The 24,199-nt window shown below is 45.0% G+C and overlaps 2 protein-coding genes across 3 annotated transcripts; one reads left to right on the top strand and one right to left on the bottom strand.

Annotated features, from left to right (window-relative positions):
* Positions 1 to 216: 216 nt before the first annotated feature.
* On the bottom strand, positions 217 to 23,742 carry LOC118506180. The gene is made up of 3 exons (XM_036042963.1): positions 23,454 to 23,742; positions 23,268 to 23,334; positions 217 to 360 (listed from the first exon to the last, which is right to left on the bottom strand). Exons 1-3 carry the CDS (start codon positions 23,585 to 23,587, stop codon positions 217 to 219), a joined length of 345 nt encoding a protein of 114 aa, XP_035898856.1. The 5' UTR covers positions 23,588 to 23,742.
* On the top strand, positions 13,560 to 14,974 carry LOC118505354 (CLIP domain-containing serine protease 14D-like). Of its 2 annotated transcripts, none has more exons than XM_036041027.1 (4): positions 13,560 to 13,712; positions 13,778 to 14,174; positions 14,238 to 14,539; positions 14,604 to 14,974. In XM_036041027.1, exons 2-4 carry the CDS (start codon positions 13,990 to 13,992, stop codon positions 14,915 to 14,917), a joined length of 801 nt encoding a protein of 266 aa, XP_035896920.1. In that variant the 5' UTR covers positions 13,560 to 13,712; positions 13,778 to 13,989; the 3' UTR covers positions 14,918 to 14,974. The 2 variants fall into 2 exon arrangements, with proteins under 2 accessions (XP_035896920.1, XP_035896919.1); XM_036041026.1 differs by having other exon boundaries at positions 13,584 to 13,707.
* Positions 23,743 to 24,199: the final 457 nt, after the last annotated feature.

Raw genomic sequence — 24,199 nt, 5'->3', positions numbered from 1 at the left:
GCAAATGTGGCGATAGAAAGAAAAAAAGATTAACCCGTTTTACGGTGAAATAAATCCTAACATAGTATTTAACATATTAAACGCTTAAATTCATATTCCGCGAGTGGACGGGAATTATCGCTAGATCAGCGAGCGCGCGCTTCGCGTTTTATCTGCTCGCGTAATCCTCGTAGATGCGAATGGGCTGCATGTTAGGCACAATTTTGCATACAATTATCACATATCGCGTTGGTCTGCCCCTGCTGCGTTCGGAATGACGGAAACATGGCAGCCTAACTCATCGTGGGACTTCCATCTATTCGACGACTTCACGCCGGGGTGCACCTTGCTGCGAGAATACTGCCGTTGCTGCTGTTGCCGCTGGTCGGGAAACGGAAGCGTGATTTAAATTATTCGGAATCGAATGAAATTTTAATTTCTATCATTATTTCCCTCTTCCACGGGACGCTCGGGATAGAGGGGGTGAAGGATGCATTTTCTGGTTTCACATTTTGACATGCAATCGGAACGAAAGCACCCAGGTTGAGGTTCCTGGTGTTGTGCCGTACTCCTATCTCTCCTTCTTGGGACGATACCGAGGACGATTTACCGAGCTCCGGCTGCACCTGAAATGAACTGTCCGTCAATGTAGGCGAGCGTGCGTGAATCGTGTCACGATGCAAAGACCACAGAGCAGCGTGTATTCTAAAGCTTGTCATGCTGATGTGAAACATTCAACGCACAATCAACGGCATGAGCGACATCCGGCGCTGAGTGAAGCATTGCAATGCGAGTTCTTTGGCCGTTGAAACCGTTGCCTTGGAAACGGTTCTCTTTTGGCGTATCGAAATATTTAAGGTATCACAGTAATTCAATCGTACAAATAACAAAAGCACTTAAAACCTTCGAATGACAGCTTAATCTCCGATAAATCCTCTCGTAATTGAAAAAAAAAACAAGCTTTCACTTCCATCGATTGGTAAAACTAAATTAAACATAAACGACGCACCGTAGGCTTACCCAAGCCCAAACACAAAGCTATTCTGCAAGTGCATCGCAGGGAGATTGTTTTTTTTTTCTCTTCCCTGTTGGCGGTTTACCGAATAAATAAACGGCTTTCGCAAAATCCTCTAATAACTTCGCGAACAGTTAACCTGCGTGGCTGGGAAAACGATTTAGCTGAGGGCCGTTTGAAAAGGATTAAATGCACATTTTTCAACCGGGAGGACCATAAACAGCAGTGCAGCCCAGTGTGTGTTCCGTGAGTGACGTGATGCGATTTCTGTCGGATGCGAAAATTTGATTACAAGCGTGTGTATGTGTGTGTGGGCAGGAGGGTGGTCACAAAACACATACTGTCTGTCTGCAGCACGTTAGATGGATAGAGGAGCGAGAGTAAAAGCAAATAAACAGAACAGTAATTTAATTACAGGCTTCAGAGGACACGGGTGAGGTCCTCGGGTGTGGGGATGGAATTGCAAACATGTCTCGTCGTGTGCATTCGGTGCAACATCATAGCGCGCGCCATGCACCTGTGTGTCGTGGTCCGGATCAATCCTGGGCTTTTTTTTTGGCTTGGGCCGCTTGGTTCTTCCTATTCAAACAACGGTCTCGAATAACCTTACGCGGGGAACTGACGAGACACAAGCCACCAACAAAAAATTGGCCTCAACCATGCGCCACAAGCATCGAATCACTGGAGGTTCCTTTCTAAAAAATTAACCACAGCCCCTAAACTCGTTCCTAAACTCACACACAACGTCGCCTAAATCACACAACGCGAAAATGGTCAAACATTGTTTCTTTACCGAGAGTAGATTGTAAATTTTGGAGCAAAAAGTGTAATCGTCCAATATTCTTGTCCAGGCGTTCCCTTTCAAAGAACTTCCATTGAACTAACAAACTGCGCACTGTGGTGGTGATGTTGGGCTAGCCACTGTGTGTTCACCAGGAGAAGACACGAGTCCGGACGAAGCTGGTTGTAACTGCAAAAAAGGCAAAATCGATCACTTAGTCAATCTTGTCAAATGTCAACAGAGTACACAGAGAGTGTATTTGAGTGCTCTTGTATAATATATTACACGAGATTGAACGATTGCAGTTCCTTGAAGCATGCTGAAGTGAATAAATTAAGTCGTTTCTTGATTAGTTTATAACTCTATCATTTTTATGTCGCATCAAAATATTATGACTAGAAAGTCCTAAACATCAGCAAACTTTTTTAGTAGCGCCCTCTAGTGACGGGTTTCAAGAACTTTTCTTCGGACGTAAGCATACGGTTTTCTCGATGCAAATTTAGAATGTTTTCATAATCGAGAGTGTTGTAATCGTATCATCAAACATGATTCTGAAAGTTAATTTGCTATCTCTGCATAACTTCTGATAGAAGGGACTCAGAATCTTGAAGCAACAGACAGTCTATTCAGCTTGTCTCCGTTCATCATACTTCCAAAAAGGATTCTGCTGCCCTTGTTTTCCATTCCATTTACCAATCTTTCCGATTGCGAAAGCAAATCTGGGAGCAGAAAAAAAAATGTGCCAATGTTGCAAAAACGGATGCTTCCACAAAGTGTAGCAGCGTTTGGTTGAGCGATTAGGACAGAACATAAAAATCAATGTACCCTTTCTCGCCTGGCTCGGGAAGGAAGCGCATGAAGCTGGCTGATAGGCAACCAGAAGATCCTGGTTGGAGTGAAGTCAACGGTCCGTGAAAAATGCATGCTCTCGTTGTGTGCCATGTTGACCGACCAGATTCGTCGAGAATCCGCAATATTCAGTGAAATTTGATCCTCCAAGCTCGGGTGCTTTTTTTTTCTTCGCCCCATCTTGTTTATGCCGTGTTTTGCACGTCGACCCTTTCCACATGTGGGCAATCTTCCACGAATGGTCGGAAAGGATCGGGTTTTCCGGGTTTCTTTGAATAACTTCAGCACCACACGTACTCGTTGAAGGAGCGAGCTCACGGGCCGGGGGAACACATTATTCACACTCAATCAAATTAATATCACTTGCAGAGAGCAGAGAGGCGGTTGGTTGTTCCGAAAAACGGCATCCCGGGTGTCCGGCGAAAGGAAAACATTTTCACGCCTCAATACCTTCGACCGGTGTACGGTTACAGGAGCGCACCAGAGTCCAGAAAAGTGAAACATACTACTCTGCTGGTACACGGGTTGCGTACAGTGATGGCTCCGGGCGGTGTGGAATTTTTCGTCGCGACATTAATAGATTGCGCGAGCAAAATTTCGGCGAAGACACGGCGTCGGGCGTAACTGGGTCAACAATGTTATGCATCTTGCGATCGATGCTTTGCAATGATTTTTTTGTTCGTTTCTTTCCCTCGCCGATATTGTTTCGCTCGGGTTTAAAGCGTTGAAATTGTTGCGATTGTTGAAACCCATCGAAAAGGAGGTTGAAAGCCGAGTCGCTTCAAGCACCGATGATGATGGCGTCAATGGGTTGAATAATTGTTATTTCAAATCCCCAATGTCAACCGTCTCAGCCCATCGTGGCCGTCGATGGTAATAGAGACCTTTCAAATTCTTCAACTTTTGCCTCGAGGGCGCTTCAAGCGCGCCCGACATTGACGATTGCAGTGTGCTCGTTTGATTGGCTATTTGGGGGGGAACGCAGCACAGCGTTATCAAAATAATTCACCGTAGCTAATTTTAGCTAAACGTGGCTGAACTGTTTTTCTTGTTGCTGCTCATCCTTGACCACTCGTTCACGACGACACTCTAGTCACGCTTGTCAATCCCGATTCGAAGGACTCTAAGGGCAAAAGCGGCTCGATGTGCTAAACATTGTGTCAATATGTTTTACTCTTGGTACATTTCTTGCCCGCAACAAACAGAAGTTTTATCGTGTTCGTCCATCGGAAGGAAAAGTCATAAAATCCAGCTTTACGAGATGCTCCGTAGGAAAAGTGCACATTCTGGCGTAGATCGTTTCAAGATGGCCACAAGAACAGAAACTGCACAGGCTAATACATTTTCCCTCCCCGTCATTAACCAGTTCGAGTGGAAAATTCGCCCATTCCTACGGACGGATTGATCTTCACCGTGTGGATCACACCGAACCGATGATTTGTGGCCCATTTTCCCCCGCCCCGAGAGAGCGTCGCTAATGAGAGAGCCGGCAGTAAATTATGGTTCGTCTTGTCACGGGCAAGCTAAATAAAATCAGTTTCTAATGTTCTCCGTTCTGTTCTGTACGTTTATGAGCCCGCCGCCACCACGAACCTCGTTCAATTATTTGCAAAACAAATTAGCTTTGTCTGTTGCCTCATGCACGCTGGCTGGTTGGAGAGAAAGTGGCGTTTGTGCAGCCAACCATCGCATATCGTACGTAGGAGGATTGTTTTCGCATTGTGTGGTGTGCTGCTGGGCAAATTAATACAATTTATTCTGAGTGATGGCAATTTGCATGAATTGTGCCGATAAAGCAGCATATTTATGGGTTTCGCTTTCCCGGAATGCATTGCTGGGAGTTGTTTTCGATAACAAAGATCGAATCGGTGATGAATAACTGATGTTGCTAGATGATGCAGGAATTTACTAGAATTTTAGGACATCTAAATCCGCAAAAAACTATCGTAAGGTCTCGGGAACTCCAGGTCCAGGGATGATAAAATTTATACTTAATTAGACAACCAATCAAATCCACGACAATCGCTTAATTTTCTTGCGAAAATTTCAATCGAAAACTTCACCCATTAGCATAAATCTTAACCGAACCCTTCTGAAAGATCGCTCTGGCCTGTCGCACCACGAAGAACATCCGAGCTGCTTAATTCGTGCCGTGTCCCGTTTGGCTGCACCAACTATTCTTTCCTCCAAACTAGACGACCTCGAATGGATGGTAAAAAGGCTTTTAAAATTCCTTACATTAATTGTGTAAAAATAACTCAATTTCCATGTGCTCCGTCGTGCCACCGTCACCGTCCATATGCTACTCGTAAAGCGCAAAACAGCGCAACGGGGAAAGCAAATTCCCTCCTCTAAATCAGTCCACCGAGCGCTCTCGGGGATGGAAATTTACGCCAAATCGTATGTATTTCTTCCCGAAACTCGCGTTCTGTGCACTCTGGTCTGCAGATTAAACACGCGAAGAGTGAAAAAAAGCGGCATCCAAGCGGCTTCTGTTCGTTCTGAAACGGCTTAATTGATTTCAGAATAAATTGACTCTCGGAAGACGAAAGCCAGCATCTATCTCTGCCGCTCGGAGCACCAGAAGTTGTTGGTCCGACCTCTTCTAGAGCGCGCGCGACCTCTTGCTGCAAAACTGTTTTGTTTCTATTTTCCGATTCATTGTCTATTCCATTTTAATCTCAATGCAAATCGTGCCCCCGCTCATTCCTTTTATGTGTTCTCTAAAGAGGCCGGCTGGCGGAGGGTGGAGGAAGGTGAGTTGAGAGGGAAGCAACATGTGTACATATGTGTGTTTGAGGAAAAACATGTTGAGCCCGCGAGTTTGGCATAAAATTATACTTGTCCTCCGCATCCACACCGAATGCCGGGTTTGATTAGCGTAATGGGTGTTGTTATGGGTTGCTTCTTTGGACTGCTGCTGCTGCTGCTTAACATCTGGAGTTGTTTCTTTTTCACACAGACCAAAAGCACATACAGCCTGTCGAACACGGTTTGTTGTGGTCGAAAGCAACTGTCTTCTGGTGATCGTCCCATCTCGTTACTGCTGGATCAAAACAGTGTGAGTCACAACGGTTCGCTCTTCACGGCATTCAAAATTGGTGGGAAAAAAGTGTCTTTGCAGTATGCAAAAGGAAGGAAAAGGAGTTCCCTTTTCTTCCTCTGACAGCACTGGTGTCTTTCACTCACCGTTTGACTGTTTTGCGTCATGCTCAGGCAACATTAGGAACCCTCGGTACAAATGATTTGAACACCTCAAAACCGCAGATCGTGAGTATCGATTTCACACTCGACGGGTACCATAAGGCAATGGGACAAAAAATAACTACAAACTATCCAGCTCGCCGATCGTGAGCAAGGTGTCGATCGCATATTAAAACTTACAGTCGAAGAATGGTTCAAAAAAATAACCGCGACACCCATCACATCCCACCCCGATCGTTGATGATGATGGTTAAGTGATCGCGATTTGCACACATCGCTCGGTGGTTTTCTCGGGGGGGACAACAATAATAACTGGTGGTATCGCCATTGAGAAAAAAATGCACCCTTTTGCTTATTGAATGAATTCTTCCACCGATTGGCGGACGGAAACGTTGAAGCGTTGAAGAATCAAAATCAATTTGCCTAATCATTGAGGCGCGGGCACACGGTAAAGGAATTACGGTTCGGCAAAAAGCGTTTCGTTGGCCGTCTGCTAGCTGGGCCAGCTGCCTGTGTGTTCTGTTCCGTATCGAAATACCTACTCGGGTTTGTTCGTGAGCGGGTTTGGATTGCCATTTTAAGTGTGACGAGAACAAAAGGGCTTTTAACATTCCTTAAAACTTGGAGTGCGAGTTTAAGGCGAGTTTAAGGTGATCGGGTTTTTCAAAGGATTGCCTTCAAGAAAAAAAATGTTTCAGTAACGAATCAATGTATAATACTCAAAGTGAGTGTTTTTGTAGTACAACTGCGGGAAAAAATAATAAAATTTATCTTAAAAATGTTTTCCAAATTCAAATGAATTGTAATCAATCACTGATGAACCGGATATGGCTTACATCTCTCATCCGAATCAATGAGGGAAAGCAAAACGCATCAATGGCCCCGTGTGTTTCATTAGCACTAATTTCCATTTTCCAACCAAATGAACCGTACTCACATACACATCTGCACACTGGCACTCAGTGTATAGATGGAGGGTGATTTACTCTGGTTGTGTCAATTTTTTTAAGCATAAGCCGTCGTTTTGTACATTACGAGGATTTTAATTATTATTTTTACACTTCATTACGGAATGTGGAATAAGCTTATCGCTGACCAAAGGGATGCAAAATTATTTAGCTGGAAAATTGTTTATCTCACACCTTTTTGTTGAATGTTTTCCTAGCAGGAATTTGCTTTCGTGTTTCTATTTTAACAAAATATGCTCTTCCGATTCTAAATTTAACACAGGTTGGGCTTATTGGATTGAAATATTTCACTGGAATTATTACTGTCAAAAATTATGCCTCCAGAACTAATCGGTTATATATGTTCTTAACTTAAACAACTATTTTTAAAACATAATTAAACCCTTCCTTTCATTGTAGATTTGGTTCAATTTCGAAATCTTCTATATATTTTTATTTTTCAAATTTAGATATTGCCCTGCATTGCATACGCCTATTGTCTACGATTATCGCCAAACGGGCACGATCTCACGTAGAATAAACTGTTGGAAATAGAAACCCAAGCTCCAAGTCACTATGAAAATTGCCCAAATCAATCTGGCGCATTTAGCCCATAATTACTTGGAACTGCTCGAAGGCTCAATCCACCCACTAGCTCACCGAATTGTGATCAATTGATGCCCACTTGCACGATTTTCTATTCTCTCCTCCTCCCGCTCCTGCTGCTGCTTGCATAAGTCCGTCAACCATCAATTTGTCACATTTTCACTGCCTGTCAATTATGTTTGCAATGACTTTTCATGGTGGTGTCGAGTACGGTAAAAAAGGCCCAACACCACCAGCAGAGAAAAAGGGAGCAGAACGGGTGGTTCGCTGGTGGAATGACAATGTCATTGTCGGCATGAGTTTGTTTAATTTCCAATACCTTCTGAGAGAGTGCAATAAAGGATGGCGCCGTCAATTTTTTTTTCGCATTTGCCAGGCCTGATGCAGCATTTTATTTGCGATTTGCTCCATTTTTTTTTTTTTTTTGAGCGTGTACGAGGGTACGATAATAACCACCCTCCCGGTGGAAGCGTTGCGAAACTGTAGCGACGTTTGTGAACGACGTCCGATCGGCAGGACGACTCTCTATCGGAAAGTCACGTTTTCATTTCCGCCATCCGCTACCGAACAGGGATGGGAAAAAGCGTCCAAAATAACGGAGTTCTGTGCAGCTTTGACAGTTAGAACAGGACCAGGAGCGAGTCTCCGATGGCGATCATCGGGTGCAATTGTCATCCGACCGGCCGAGCAAGCTGATTGACGCGGGCGATTGAGACTCATTTTGGGGTGTAGTGAAGTGCGAATGTTTCCCAGCCATTTCCCTCACGCAAAGCCACTTCCGGGCCTGGCCAAGTCCTGTGCGACCGACGGCGACCGTTGACGATGATTTGTCACAGTTGCATGAGTGCGTTTCGTCCGATTTTTGGAGAACGTTGGTCATTTCGTTATGGTTTGCCTTCGAATGTCTCCCTCCGCAGAAGGAACAGGATCAATCGGAACCGCCATCGTGGGAAGAACAATTGCCGGCGGAAATGTCACTGTTCGAAACTATTAGGCCTCGGTGGATCGATTAGTTTTACATTTGCAGAACTCGAGGGACAAAGTCGCTTGATTTAGCTTTGTCTGGTAAAATATTCAAAAACTATTCCTGATGGGGCTTTCTGAAATGTTTTTAAGGATTTTCCCATTTTCTAGCACATTTGCGTGGAATATTCCTTGCAATAATTTCCAGGTTCTCTAACTTTCGGAACTAAGTTATGTGGGGCTTCCAGCGAATCGATCCCATCACGCTCTAGTGGGTCAGATCTTTCTCTCCCAACTGTGTCGGCATATTAGTTTGCCCCCATCCGGATTCCAATTTAAGCTCGACCGGAACCGAAGGAATAATTCATTTTGCGCTGCTTTTATCGGCTTCTGCAAAATGACCTAAATTAAAGGCTCATCTTGAAACGAACCACAAACACACACGCACACTCTGACATTCGCCATTCAAATCTGTTCTATTATGGTTTATCTCTCCAGTTCGCTAGCCCTAGCCCCCAAAAAACCAAACCAACCAATTCGGTGTGGAATAATTGTACAGAAAAGCAGCGAAAGAAATTTTCATATCGCTTTAAACCGTGCATAATGCATCGGCCAGTTGTTACTCGCTTTTGCTGGGGCACAACTGCTCCGTCTTCGAGAGGAGAAGAAGACAAGAGGAACACAGCCAAATCAAATCGAAATTGGACTCGCAGCACTTTTACACCCTGGGTTTTGTTGGAACCTCCGTTAATAGAGTTATTTCGCACCTCCCTTGGACTTCCCATCCTCCATTTCTCCACGATTTCCGGAACAGCAGTGAAGAATGATCGTAATTTTTGTGGCTGTATGAGAGGTCTATGAAGTAAAGGAGACGTAAAGATTCTTCTATTTATGTACACGGGACTGCTCGAAGAAGATGATGATCATACAACAGGAGATCGCAGGGTAAGGAAAATAAAAGCCATCACCACCATTACGTTTGGGTTTGGTTGGGGCCCCGAAGAAAAGAGAACTTATCGTATCGTGGCGATGCTGCGTGGTTTGAATGGGCCAATGCTAAACGTTCCTCGTCGAAAGACACACACACACACTACTGGTCCGCTGCTGATGAAGGGCTCGATGATGCGAACAAATCTATCCTGAAAAGAACAATTTTCTTCGGACACTTGAATGGGGCAGCCAGTCAGTTGTACTTTATGCTTAGAGAACAAAAACAAAATAGGTACCGACCCACACACACACACACACATACGCACATGCTTGGGCGCGTGTAAATTCCTAGCGGAATCGAATCGAGAAAGAATCGGAAGAATGAAACACCAATTTTGAGGCTATTTCTGAGGCTCGTTCTCCTTTGGTGCTTGTTCCTGCAGCATCTATTTCTTGGAGCGTTCGAGAGGAACATCAGCTTTTTAAACGTAACGTAACGATTAAACGGGGGAAGAATAGAAGAGTTACAATGGCGACAAACGGATTAACAATTGAGCCAATTTGATTGAGGTTGATTTGTTGTGGACGCGTCATTTGGAAAGTATTTTCTCCAATGTCTCGGTTTTGATGGGACTCGTGGCGTGATTGAAAAGATGGAGCAAGACACTTGCAAGAATATGCTCTTTTTTGAACATCGTTCCATAAAATCATTACTTTAATAAATTAAGTGTCGCATAAAGCCTAATCTAATGAACACGTTGTCGCCGCAAAGCGTCCCAATATCCGATTAGGCTCCATTACGTAAACGTATCGATCTCCCGGCTATGAGACATGTCAATCTCTTGCTTGGGGTTGAATAACATTTCAATTAGTCACACTCTCTAACCGATAGCCACGACGCGCCATAACGGCGGACGCTCGGATCAGAAAACATATTTAAAAAGCGTCATAAAAATATGAAAGAGAGCCAACCTAAGGGAAAAAAAGCGAACGACGACCACAACACTTAGCGATATCAGGCCAGCCAACAATAAGAGCAAAACATTAATCCTCGAGACAGCACTCGAAAAATCTCCAGACAGATCAATTTACTTCCCTGTAGGATTTTTTTCCTTCACTTTTTCGGTTTGCGTCTCTCGTTCCCTTGTTGCGTCATGCGAGGGACCCAATCGAGTCGTCGGAACATTTTTGCGCGCGCTCGCGCCCATCTCACGACTCGCGCGTACATTATTGGCCACCTCGTCGGGCACGCGGTGGGCGGGTGTGCGAGACATGGAGTTTAGCATTAAAAGACGCCGCAAAAGACGCCGTGGCCATAGTTCAAGTGTCTTGCCTTTCGGGGTTTCACTCTTGTTTCATGTTGGCGTTTTTTTTATTTCTCCTCTCGTGAGTTCTGGTTTCAGGCCCAGCCGAAGCTCAGCGGCTTTTTGACTGATCGTTTCTTAATGTTGGCCACTTTGGCTAACTTAATATGCACCACCGTCGGTCATCTCCTTCCGTTCGTTCCTTCCTTCCTGCCGCGGGGACCACGTACCACGGGCGAGTTACATAAATCTGATAAATTGTTTAATTAAAAACCGTTTCGAATGGTGATTGATTTTGCCCGGGATTTTGTTTCTCTATTCCTTTCTGGCCAACGGGTTTTGCCGAGGCCCTTCAAGTGCGCCAGATGGTGCGAAGATGCGTCATTGAACAGCTTTTGTTTCGAGCCGGTCGAGAGAGGGTGATCGCTCGTGAAGGATGCGCGTCGGACAGTTACTTTTCCCCGATCGGCCGAAGCCATTTGGCAGGAATTTCCCTCGCGTTATACGCTAAGTGGTTGCAACACCTTATGGGTGCCTGAGGCGTTTTCTTGTGTACGTGTAGAAAGCGAAGAGTGTCTGGGATGAGCACTACATTGTCCATCAAGATACTGGCAGAATCGGGGTTGCTGTTGTTGGAGCACAGTGCACGATTTATGCAATCGACGCGCAGGGAAAGCGGCCAAAGTCTTTTCCCAGGGAATTCTGTGGGAGAACGAACGGATGAGAGGAAAATGGAAATTGATTTCTTGTGAGCAAGTGGCGATAAATTTATAACCAAATTTTCCTTCCACTTGAACCCATGATTCAGATAAAATTTATTTTTTAATGCACTGGAAGTCTCGGTGAGCTCCAAGGCGCTTCAAGCGTTGTGGCCGTTTTTTCCGAAAGCGATTATAATTCTTTGACCCAATTAATTAAGATTCCAAGTAGCTTTCAACCAACTTCAACAATCTGCAATTCATACCCATGTTGGCATTAAACGGTGTACATAAGTGCGGGAACTCCTCTAAACAGAAGAAATCAATCGGTTCCTCCCAAGTCGCGGTCTCTTCCCGATTGAACAACCTTTAGTGCCTGTCCACCTTCTCCCTCAGTCCCATCCAACAGGCATGTTTCTTTAAATGTCTTTGCATATCTAATGAGAAACCAGGCGGCGATTTTCAACTCACCAAAGTTCACCGGTCCATGTACCGAACAATCCACATAAAGTCACCGCATGCCTGCGCGAGATCGATCGGCATCGATGCAGGAATCGGCGCTTTTTCTCTTTACTTGCACAATAATTATTCACGTTTGCCGAGGTTCGTTTCGAGGCAAATGTTTTGTACCATTCGCCTGTCAAAATGCACGCTTGAAGCTGCGCAACCGGACTGACTCCTGAACGGGGCGTCACTGACAGCAGCAAGTAAGTAAGCAGACGAACTAATTTGCCCCATCCGCGCACACAGCAGCAGCACGGTCGACGACGCACTTTCGTATTAAAATGTTGCTGAGCCTGCGGAGCTACTGCTGAGTGCGGATAGTTTGCGAGCGTTTCTTGTGGAGTCGGTAATAAGGAATCCATTTAAATACCTATTAATTCTGCCCCATCAAGCCGTGCACGAAGCAGTACCCATCGCAGGTAGCTGTCGACGTGACTTTCCCAGCCGAGACTCCTCCCTGGAGACTCCTGTGTCGAGGGTGGACAGTTCGCTTTCGGCCGGAGCGAAGATATCCCTCTTTTAACCGTTCCTGCACAAAAGAGGAGCTGTTTGTCTATTTTAGAATAAATTAATTGCAATTCACCTGTCGCACTCCGGCTGCGACTCATTCATCGCGGGCCCTTTACCGTTCCATTGCTTGTGCTGTCGTTTTTTTGTGCATTGGCTGCGCCATCATCATCGTCGATGAGCATCGTATCGCCCGCACGGATACAACGCTGAGGATTTTGCACTAATTTTTGCGTTTACTCTTTGTGCGCCCTGCGTAGCTGCGTGGATGCGTCATTTGCGTACGAAGCAGTCGGATGTCCTTCGTAAATAGATTTACATTTATTATCCAGATCAATTGAATAACGCTCCCCCGCAGAACCGCTCGCCGGGATGGGGCTTAGAGGCGAATGTGTTGTGTCGTCTCGCAATGCCGTTTTGCATGGAGCGAAGCATAAAATTGATTCCCAGACCCATTCATGTTCGTAACTTTAATCTCCACGGCATGTTGTTTTTATTTCTCCCATCGTGCGGAGGGCTGCATGCGCTTTTGTGGGAATGTTCTACATTTGTCTTGTGCTTCCGGATCGAAATTTCATCGTTTCGTTAGGTCCACAGGTTTGGAGTTGTGGGTTTTTGTAGCGACACTCATTCATTATTTCATCCATACGGGTTGTTTGGGTTAGCGCTGCCTGTGAATAGATGGATTTGCGCTAATAAATACAAGCCTGTTTTTGTAAGCATCCAAAATTGGGAAACGGTTTGGGTGAAAGGAATTCCTACGAGTTCATGAAGCGGCAGGATAGGAGTTGCGTTGAGTTTTATGACGCATCCTTTTGAAGGAAGGGTTCTAGAAATCGAGGTATTTTAATTGGTTGTTTAACGATAGAATACAAAAACAAATGAACTCACAAACTTTCTTCTCCATAGGCAGAGAAGCAGCAAAAAGGAGGTCACGATCATCGAGTGATCTTGAATCACCGTTCGTCTATTATCAGTCCCAGCGGCATGACCTTTGCTGAATTTAAACAAAGTATGAAGTGAACTATAGAACATAGGTGCCCTAAGATTAACTGAGAAGTCAGAAATAAAATTTTAGTTATAAAATTTAAATCAAATATAATGCTTTTTGAAACCATTTATGGGTTAACTCTAAAGGCATGTAATAACCTCCAACTAAAATTGACATTTTTTTACCATCAAGAAGCTTCTCTAACCCATTATGCGATCAGCATAAAAAATTACATTCACACACGTGAAACACATATGAGTTCTTATCACTTACCCCAGATTGGTAGAATTTTGCGTGCCGGCTTGGCTTGCTCATCGTATTCTGAGCCACTCGCACCTCAGTTATTGTTCTACTTCACTACCAAAATGTTCTACTCGGTACAGTTTACTATCGTTATTCTCACTCTTGCTCAGCAAATCTTCTCTTTAGGTTTGGTATTGGCTTTTGGGAACTTTATACCAACTCGTCGATTAACCAACACTTTGGTGTGTAATTTTAGAAACGGAAGTCTCACCCGGTACGATCTGTCGCGTAGAGGGTAGCGTCGGCCGCTGTGTACACTTTAGAAATGATCCGAAATATCTCACGCTACTATTGAAGAGTACGAGGACAGAGGTGGATGACTCATACCTTCTGAAGCATGTCTGCGATCGTCGGAAGGGTTTGACCTGTCGAACGGGATCGGTGAACGATGACGAGTGTGGGGTGCAGATGGAAAATCGAATAGTTGGTGGGCTGCGGACATCTATCGATCAGTATCCATGGATGGCACTGCTTCAATACTTCAACCAACGACGAGGAACGAAACGGTTCGCCTGTGGTGGAGTGCTTCTCAATCGAAGATTTGTCCTCTCGGCGGCTCACTGTTTCGTCAGACTTCCTGCTGGAATTGAGCTGTGAGTCTATTTGATACAGCTGTTTGGAATTGGGATTCAACTAACAGATTCTTTATCTTTTAGACACAAGGTTCGTCTTGGAGAATGGGACACCGAGTCCGACATCGATTGTGAAGATTTGGATGATGAACTTTCCTGTGCAGCTCCGGTGCAGGACTTTGATTACAAGAAGCTTATCATCCACGAGGGTTACAATGGCAATCATGCCGATCGGGCCAATGATATTGCGTTGATCGAACTGGACGGAACGGCTGTGTATAATGAATTCGTGAAGCCAATCTGTCTACCCGAACCTGGCACACCGAACAAGGAGAAGCTTTACTTTGGCAACATGTGGGCTGCTGGATGGGGTCGAACGGAAACAGGTAGTCCTTTAAACTACCCTTTTCAAGGAACAATAATTACAACGCCTTTCTGATGTTCTTTTAGCTTCCGGAAGTCGATTCAAACTGTATGTCCCGCTCGATCAGTTCGATCTGCAGACCTGCAACGAAACGTACCAAAGGCGAGTGAAAGTCCCGCTTACGGAAACGCAATTCTGTGCCCTGGGAACTCCCGGCAAGGATACGTGCAACGGAGACTCTGGCGGACCGCTTATGAAAACTATCCAAACCCTACACTACGTCGTGGGCATTGTTAGCTTTGGGCCTCAAAAGTGTGGTAGCGGCATACCGGCCGTCTATACTCGGGTGGATAAGTTCTACGACTGGATCGTTAGTCATATGGTGGAGTTTGAAAGTTAAGGTATATTCGTTTACGCTAAACCACATTAAACCTGTTGTCATGGGTAATGCTGAAAAGCGGTTTAAAATTAGCCTCCTTCAGATCCGAAATTCCTTTCGGAATCCCTTTCGTAAGTGGATTAGCAACACAACAAGCTGTCGCGAAAAGTTCGGTTAGCGCGCTCGTGGGGCCACATGTCGATGGAAAACATCAAAGAGTCCCCACAAGGCTGTTTGATTTCTGGCAAATCTCATCACCCCCATTCCCGCTGGATGTGGTGGCTCGGATTCAGATTTGGAATCGCGACACGCGACACTCAAATTGCGTCGGAAATGAGCTTTGATTGAATCTTCTTATGCCATGTTCCGAGCTGCGTAGGAAGAAGGTGACGATTTTTCCTCCATGTAGGAGTCACAGATAAAGGTAAAATTGGTTTTCCTGCATCACTGGTGTGAGAGTCTTTCAAGTTGTTGTTTTTACACCTGGGAAATCGAGCATCGACTTTTCTTCGGCACATGTGGTTGTTTGGGCACCAGGAAACAAAGAATGAAAGTGAATTTTCAAGCCAACAGAGCTCGATCAGATGGGCTGCCATTTCCTCTATCACTGTATTGAACTTGACGCAAAACAAGGTGGCCCTCGCGTGTGCGGTAAAGCTGTGGCTTTGTGGGTTTAGTGTTAAATTTCCCCAAGGACACAGATAGGACCAACCGATTTCGTTCGCCATCCTGATCTGATCAATTCTAAACGTATGAAGATTTTTGTTTGGTGCGTGGCCACATCGAGGTGCGAAAACCAAAAAAAATGCTCTCCGCCCTCTTTTTCTTAGCAGGACTCATGAGATACTGTGATTGTAGTACAGCTTCACACATATCGGAGGGAAAAAACGAAGAATTCGGATCCCACGGGAAATCGCTGTGCCCATCGATTTCATTTTCCGGTGGGCGTGTGACGAATCAAAATTTGTCCACCCTTACGACCGTCGTCAGCCCACCGCTGGACGCATAATTTACGAACGATTCCTTCCGTGGTCACCATTGTCGTGGGTCATCGATAATTTGCCACCAACAATTTCCTGTGCCGAGTGCGAAGAAGAAGTTCGGTAAAAATGATTCCAAGGGAGAGAACATCAAGGACGGCGCCAGACGGCGTCATGTTCGCGGGCTGCTTTTGACACGGAGGAATGCGGAGTGGTATTCGGGATCTCGAATCCAGACACGCACTTGATGCTCACGTACCCTTGCGCACGTGTGTGCATCATCCCCCGAAGGGAAATGGTGCACGTGCTATTGTCGGCGAATCCCTTCGGGGGTACGCGACGCTTTTCGATTGTCCTAAGTGGACCGATAGTGTTCGCTCGCTCTCCTGCCAAGGCTTATTGCACTTGACAGTTGGTGGATTACGGTCTTTTATGCGATATTAATTCGATCAAACAAGATGGCAGCGGACCAAGGACATTCCGTACCGGATTTGATTTATTCTCATATTTCACGATGAACTATTCCTGTGTTCTTTCTGTTTTGTTCGCTTTTCTCCCTTCTTTGCGCTAAATCCTCTCGCTTCCTTTGTGGTGCAAATCGTAACGGAACGAAGTTCCCCCTTTTTCTGATATAATAAATGCATATGCGTGGCTTTAGGCGAGCAAATTGCATTTCTCTGTTACGCATAATGGCAGAGGGTAGACTCGACCGAACTGATTTTGTTGCGGTAGAACCGGGTGTCGTCTAACGTCTAATCCTGGTGCACGATTTTCAACTCTCGGTAAGTGGCAGTGTTGCGTGTTAAGGGCAGAATTACTGAGAGTGCCCAATGTACTAGGGGCGGTACGAGTGTACCGAAACAATCTTAAGATGCTACGGAGAGAAAGTAGCGATAGGTTGCGATGACTTTTTGGCATCCGAGAAGGGGAACATTCTCGGTGAGGTCAATAACCTTAAAAAGGATTTGTGATGGTCAATGAGGAAATTGTGAAGAATACCCTGAACGAAGAGTTCTTAGACTTTGGAGTTCCAACGACAACATTTCAAGGAGAAGTTCTTGGCGTTTTTGGTAGATTTTTTTCGATTGTACGTATTGGATCTAAATGCAGAAACACTATTAAGCGTGTCTAAATATCTCCGAAAGCCTCTATTAATTCACTTTGAAGGGTTACCTATTCTCACCTACCACTGCTGACATTAAATGCTCACGTTTAAGCGGAAATAAATTAAAATTCGAACCCTTTTACAATTCCTGTCAAAAAAAAAAAAAGACGACACGTAAAGAACCTCAATCATGTGTGCACCTTAATAAAAACTGTTTCCCATTATGCGACACAGCATCAACCACACACCCCATTAGCATCCATTATCGCTCCCGGGAAAGCGGAAAAATAAAAATTGATCGAACAGCGAACACACTCCGAAGGGAAAACGAGCCTCTCCCTCTTGATATCCGCAACCAGCAAGGCAGGCAAGGTAAAAAAAACTAAATAGAAAACATGGCCACGCCACACCAGGACAAAAGACTGCCGCGTGTGGTGTCCCTGCCCGCTTTGCCAAAACTGTCATTCATTATTAAAATAAATTACGCCTAAGCACATCCATATTAATAATCGCGCTTCCAGGCTGTCCTCCCCTGATCCTGGATTCTAGCTTCGAAACCCTAGTGTGCCTTTGTGGCTAATGTAGCCACCTCTATCCGGTTCAAACTAGCCCAGTGTTCCCTTCCTGTTCGATACAGCCCTAGAACAACCTCCTCTGGGTGAAGTGTCATCGGACAACCTTCTCGATATGCCGGGGGAATTATTAGCGTTTTGAACTCGCAATCCCTCTATCTTTACCCTCTAAATCGTCTCTAAGTAATACTCGTTTGACATCGACGATTCCCCCGTTGGGCTCAGCTGATTCAATACCGAGCCGTCCTGGGGCACCTGGTTCCCTCCGAGTGAAAAGGAAAAGAAAACTGCGTTCCGGGCTTCCTTCTGGTGGAGGTCCTGTCTTTAAAGAAAATTCCCGAAAACAAAATTAGGGAGAAAAAGTGACCAAGCGTGAATCTGGAATGCAATTTTAGTGTAAATAGTGCACGAATGATAAAACGCACATGTGCGTTCCTCGTTCGCTGACCCTTCCGTCCTCCTTCTTTCAGCCGCAGAATCCACAGTGTTGGAAGGGAAATATCCCTCGTGTAAATAAAAGTAAGGTAAAACTGCGTTTCCAGACCCGACAATGCTAGGGACAGAATTTTTATCACATTCTCCTTCGTTTCCCCGTTCGTCCGGGCGGATCTTCTGCACAGCATAAGCCTTACCACCGCATACAAATGATGATGGTGTGTGTGTTAAGGTTTCGTGTCTCCTGCAGAGGGGTGATAAATGTTTCATCCCGGCACAATAACAACCATGTACGACGGCTTGTCCGTGCGTCATTCGTGTAATAGAGGGATAACAGAATTTTCCTTTCCAGGGAAAACGGGAAGCTGCTGCAGCATAGAGAGGGGAAAAGGGAAAACAAGGATGGATGTAATGATTTTTCACAAAATTTTTATATTTTCGATAAATAGTTTTATTTCAGCCTCGGTCACAACGACCTTCTGATCGTAATCATGCTGTGTTAAAAGGTGTCAGCGTGACTTTACAAAGGAAGTTTAAGTCACAAATTACAATTTGACATTTAATTACCATTTAGCTAATTTAATTGCTTTATATTTACGTTTATAACGTTTATACTTTAAAGAACAGCTGCTCTCATAGCTATTTGACGGAATTTAAAAATATTTTCACTGCAGATCAAAATCTCGTCTTCTGTTTAACCTCTCATTTCTAAGTAAAGCAAACGTTTCTTCATCCCTCCAGGAAAACAACACCTACATCAAATTTCTGCTTTCTTCTCTCTGCACAAAGAGCCTCTCTCTCCTAACCTTACAGCACCACTCAGACAATTTTCCATGAAAATGCTTTTAAAATTGACATCAACCTGACATACATAATTGACGCACCGATTGTTTCCACCAGACCGATTGTGTACACAAACGTCAATCGGCTCGCTTTGCTCGAGCCGAAGGACATTTATAATTAAAATACCAGGAAAGGGCATTAAAGTGCGTGCGTGTGCCGCAGTTGGCACAACATCTTTGATTCGTACCATTCGACGTACAATTACGATAACAAATTTGTGCGAAAAACCATTTGCTGTGCTTAACCTTTTAATTTTCAACTTTCACAACAAAGGCGATTATCCTTGGAAGGATTAAATGCTGCTCGTGTTGTGCTGGAAGAGGTTTTTCTCGGGTTTTTTTTCCAATGAAAGTGTTTCGAATTTACTGCCACTGGAAAATTGGAAAGTCGTAAAATAGTGAAAGTGAACCTTTCTGTTTGGTTACTCTGCTTTTTCTCCGCTGCAAGTGCCCGGCGAGTTTCGAAAAGAATTTTCCAATTCGGAAGAGTTTACTTTGCACTCGGACTCGGTGCCGTGCGGGTCAAAACTTAACGAAAAAAGGGTCACTATTTGCAGGACGATGCGCATTTTACTGCTGATGAAAAGAAGCCGCCCACTTTCTTGGAGGTTTTCTTTACGATCACCATCCCGGGCCCAATATAACGATCAGATGGCGTGGTTTTTTTCTTCTTCTTTCTGCATCTCCAGAAGAGTCGAAGCACTTGAAGCCGTTTTTTGCTTCTCTTGAGACGGAGACGCTATCGAGACGATTGGAAAATTGGAAAAAGTCTAGTTTCGATAGTTTTCCCTTTCCAGCAGGAAAAGTTCGAATCGAAAATTGTTTTTTTGCTTCGAACTCTCCTTCTTCATAACAGCAAAAGGTCAATCCAGAAGTCTCCTACCACCTGAATTGATTCCAGCTCCAGCGTGGGTTGAAGTGGAAAGTTTGGGAAAACTTGTTTCGATGCATCTTTTCCTAGTGCATCTTCAGCGTTGTGTTACTCGAATGCCAATAAATGGCTTCATTTTGTACAGTTTTAATTTCGACCGGGTGGCAATCGGAGATGAGCTGGTAGATGTTTGGATGGGATGGCACAAATGGAACACCATTTTCCCTTATCGCTCTTATCTCTGCCCTGCGAAAGACTCTCGGCTGTGTCTCTAGATACACGAAGAAGGCCTGCAGCAACAGCGAGGACGCCGTATGCCGGCGTCACCGGCAGTATCTCCTAGAGGCATCGGCTCCAGCCCAACAAAAAAACAAACGACAAAACAAAAATCCTACACAACAACGACGAGCGCCGCGCGAGACACATTGGCGATATAATTTAAATGCAAACATGAACATGTGCATGAAGCTGACATTAAAGGGCTGTGTGAGCAGGCAGCAGTGTACGATCAAACGAGGGATTGGAATTTAAATGGATTTCTTTTTCGGTTGTGTTGTGCTCCGTGATTTCGCTTTCCGTGCTGGGGCCCGCGCAACCGAGTTGGCAGGCAGGCACACAGAGACAGCAGCCCCACACACGCGGGCTGCGCGATTATGTTGGAAAGGTTTTGCTTAAATGCACACTCGCCCAAGCGGCGGAACGGCAGCGAGAGAGATGCATATGCTGCAAGTATGCAAATGCCAAATCTTGTTATCGCACCAACGGTGGATGAAATAAGCCAGTCCAGAATAAGCACACCGAGGCTCCCATCGGCAATCGAACTTACCGATAGAAGACGGGCAGAGCACCACAAACACTCCCAGTGGGACTTTGGCGTTTGCTTCTTTAAATTCGCTTGAATGTCACTCGTTGGTATCGTTGAGAGGGAAAGGAGATTGTTTTTATCTTACCTTTTTTTTGCTGATTTCGGAGGCCCAATTCTCGGCAGCGGTTTCGGCGGAGCACTTATTCGAGGAAGTTAATCGCGAGTAGTATGCAAATGCAATTCTGAAGGTGCGCTTTTTGGGGCGTGTTGTGTGTGTGTTTGCATCGCATTACGATAGGGTGTGATTTAATGCGGCATATTGAAATCCGGCGTTTAACAGTTTTAAATTAACGCTTTACAATTTGCATTGGGAAAAATTCACTTGAGGAAATATTTGAGGTTGAATGTTTATTTAAAAGTTAACAAGAAATGGACAGAAAATCATGAGTTCCACTAGTTGCTTCTCTTACAGTCCAGAGTTCCGAGTTTAATCGAACAGTGACATATAACCTTTCCTTGCTGTGGGTGAGTTTCACACCCAATCAACATCTCGCTTCGGGATTTTCGTACGAGAATGCGCGCGGATTGTGTGCAATTCCAATTTCGCCCAGATAAGACAGCTCCATATTGCAATCCATTCCACAATTTCCGATGCCTGTCAAGATGGTCCGTTGCCAGTGGTCCGTTTGCCTTGTCTTCCTACTCCATCTGCTCTTCCACCATCATTCACATGAATTCAGCGGGGGGTTGCACAGAGTGTGGACTGTTGCTGGAAATTGGCGCACTCTCTCACTTCGGAAGTCATAATTTCTCACATATTCACGCATGCAGCCACGGCCAAAGGGGGTGTGTGAGTAAGTAGGTGCTGAAGTGTCCGTCTCGGTGTACGCTAAAATAAAACATCCTTCACCAGAATGGCGAAGAACGCATTTAGCGAGGCTCTCGGCGTTGCATGAGATGCACTTTCCGTCGATGCATGCCTTCTACCACACGGCGGCCACCACGTTATCACTCAACGTCACTGCACTGGCAGACGCTTTTCATCTGCAGTTTCCTCGCCAATCCTTCCCAACCACTCCTCACATTGCTCCCACCTTTGAAAACATCCCGTGGCGAGTTTCGTTTAATTTTATTTTTGTTTATTCCACTTTTATCATAATCCAGGATTTCAACGGTTCCTCTCTGTGGAAGGAAAACATGAGTCGCTACACGATGACGATGATGATGATGCATGGAGCTCACACACACAGAAAAAAACAACGCAATTTTTAATACGATTTGATGACGCGCGAGCGATTGCAGGAAGTGACACTGCGGATAGAGAAACCGATCACGTTCCGTCAGCAAGGCGGAAAAATGCAGCGCGCGATGATCTGTGACGTTGATGACCCCATGGTTTTCCGTTCTACCTCCGAAGGGGGGCGATGTATGGACCAACCCGGGATGGAGATGGTGGTAAACCATGTCCGTGTCACTCAATCGTACTCGTACTCGCGTTTTATCGCCACCCGGTGCATGAAATGGGGAGAAAATTAAACGTTTTCTGGCAAAGGTTTCTCTTCGAGCAGGAAAGGCGGGAAATGCGCCACCATATGATTATTTTCGATTACATCTGAGTTTCGTGTTTTTTTTTTTGCGATTGGCTTTATCCGGTCGAAGGATCGAAGGTGGATTATATGTGAGTGGATTAAGCAACCACACCAGCACCACGAGAAGGTCGCGTGATTATCGTTCTAGATCAGAAGATGATCTGGTTCGAGCAGGGAACGAGCAAACTAACGTGCTATAATAAGTAATAATTTGCTCCACTCGCGAAGTTGGATGTCTTGTTCATGGACGTTGAGTTTAAGGCTCAATCTTCCCTTGAGAACTTGTTTATGAGAGACAAAAAAATATAATCAGAACAATTTCCCAAAGAGAAAAACTTTCAAGATCATGTCAAACCACAGTTTCTACAGTTTTCTCCCTCCTAAACTTGATGTAGAAGCATATATCCTACTCAACCAACATTACTACCATTCACTCATCACACTGCTACTGTCTTTCTACCTAACTCTCATTTTCGAGCCAAATACCAATTTACAGTAAATTGTATCGTACATCTTTCTCACGCTATCCAAAATGTTGGCTCCATTCTTGCCAACCTCTAACCATCGAAGGACAAAACCATCAGCCTCATTTTCCCAATTTTCCATTAAATCACACCACAAACTAGATCATTTCGAAGGCGTTACTTGCAGCTCTGGTGTGATTTGAATCTTTCTCTCCTTTCATGGCTGTAGCCGAAATGTAGCGTCAGGAGCACTCCGGGCAGGTCCTTTGACGCCCTTTATAGTGTCCTTCTCCCTCGATCCCCAATCGCCCTGATCACATTCGATGTAGATTGATGAAGTTTTTGAGGTTAGTCTTGCAATCGCAGCTCCTGAGTGTGTGTGAACCTGTTGTGTAAGTTCCCACGCCTTCGACCACGTGACCACGGGCAGGTCGGTGCCATCAGCGTGTGCCGGTTCGCCAGAGGACTGGGAAGAAAATGGTTGGAAAATAAATTAACAATTATGCAAAAATAGTTCGCTAATCTAAGGCAGCATCGCTCGCTCCCGAGCATCGTCGCGGTAATCCTTTTCGCTTCGACCGCTGAGCATTCGGTGAGCATTCTAAGCAAATCTTATCGTCATTGTCATCAGCATAATCATCATTGCTGGCTCGGCATCGGCATACCACATCTTGTGTGTAGTTTGTAGCTTCATCTTGGCAACCTTACCTCGGACGAGTGACCTGAGTACACAGTCCTGTCCTCCCAGGACACGGAGAAGCATGGAGTGAGCGAACTAACGAAAAACGAAAAAAAAAACGTAAATTCAATTTAAATATTTGAATATTCATTCCTCAATCTCGGCGCGGCTACGCTTCGAGATAACACGGGCTGCGCTTCGGGAGGAAAAATTACCTTTCGCTCGCTGGTGGAATCACCTGGCAATCGAACCTCCGATAGCGAAGGAATTGAGTGTGAGAGTCCCAAGTAGTGCGCAAAGTGCAATCCTTGATGATTTTGTACGGTGGGAAAAATGATATACGGTTCATTATGTTATGTGGAGCAGTGGAGAAAAGGAAACTCGCTTGTGTGGAGTTTCATTTTACGAAGCGAAAAAATAGCAAAACAAGCAGGCTTACTTTACGTCATTTAATTTTAAGTTAAATCTCCAAAACATCCCGTTCTCACTTGGGGAGTATGCGCTTTTCTCTGCTTAATGATATGCACCATCATACTTCTAATGAACCTTTCGCCAACATTTCACACCCGCCTGTACTCATCGTCAAAGTGCACCCCCCTGAAGGGTTTCATAATTATTTCGCGAGAATTCATTAAACTCTAATCGCGAGATCAAACTGTTAGCGCGTACCTCACAAAATACCAGCCAGGTAAGGTGTACAATTTGGTTGCATTCCACTCCGCAGGTACAGCGCGTGCTGGTCGACTTAAGCACTTCCAGCAGTCAGCTAAGAGCCACAAAGAAAAAGTCCTAACCTGTTAGTTTTCTTTCGAGTTTCGGTTACGGTTAAGGGAAGTTTCATTGTTACGCTGCTATCGATTTCCCCAATCTATGAACGCGTCGAACGCGCGGACGTCCAAATTAAAATCCCACCAAGTGTGAGGCAGCAAATGCAGCAAAAGTGCAGAACTTGTTCGTCCCC

This window comes from Anopheles stephensi, chromosome 2 (assembly GCF_013141755.1).
Source record: "Anopheles stephensi strain Indian chromosome 2, UCI_ANSTEP_V1.0, whole genome shotgun sequence".
Taxonomy (NCBI): Eukaryota; Metazoa; Arthropoda; class Insecta; order Diptera; family Culicidae; genus Anopheles; species Anopheles stephensi.
The sequence above is the reverse complement of the archived record's forward strand: the minus strand, read 5'-3'. Positions and strand labels throughout refer to the sequence as shown.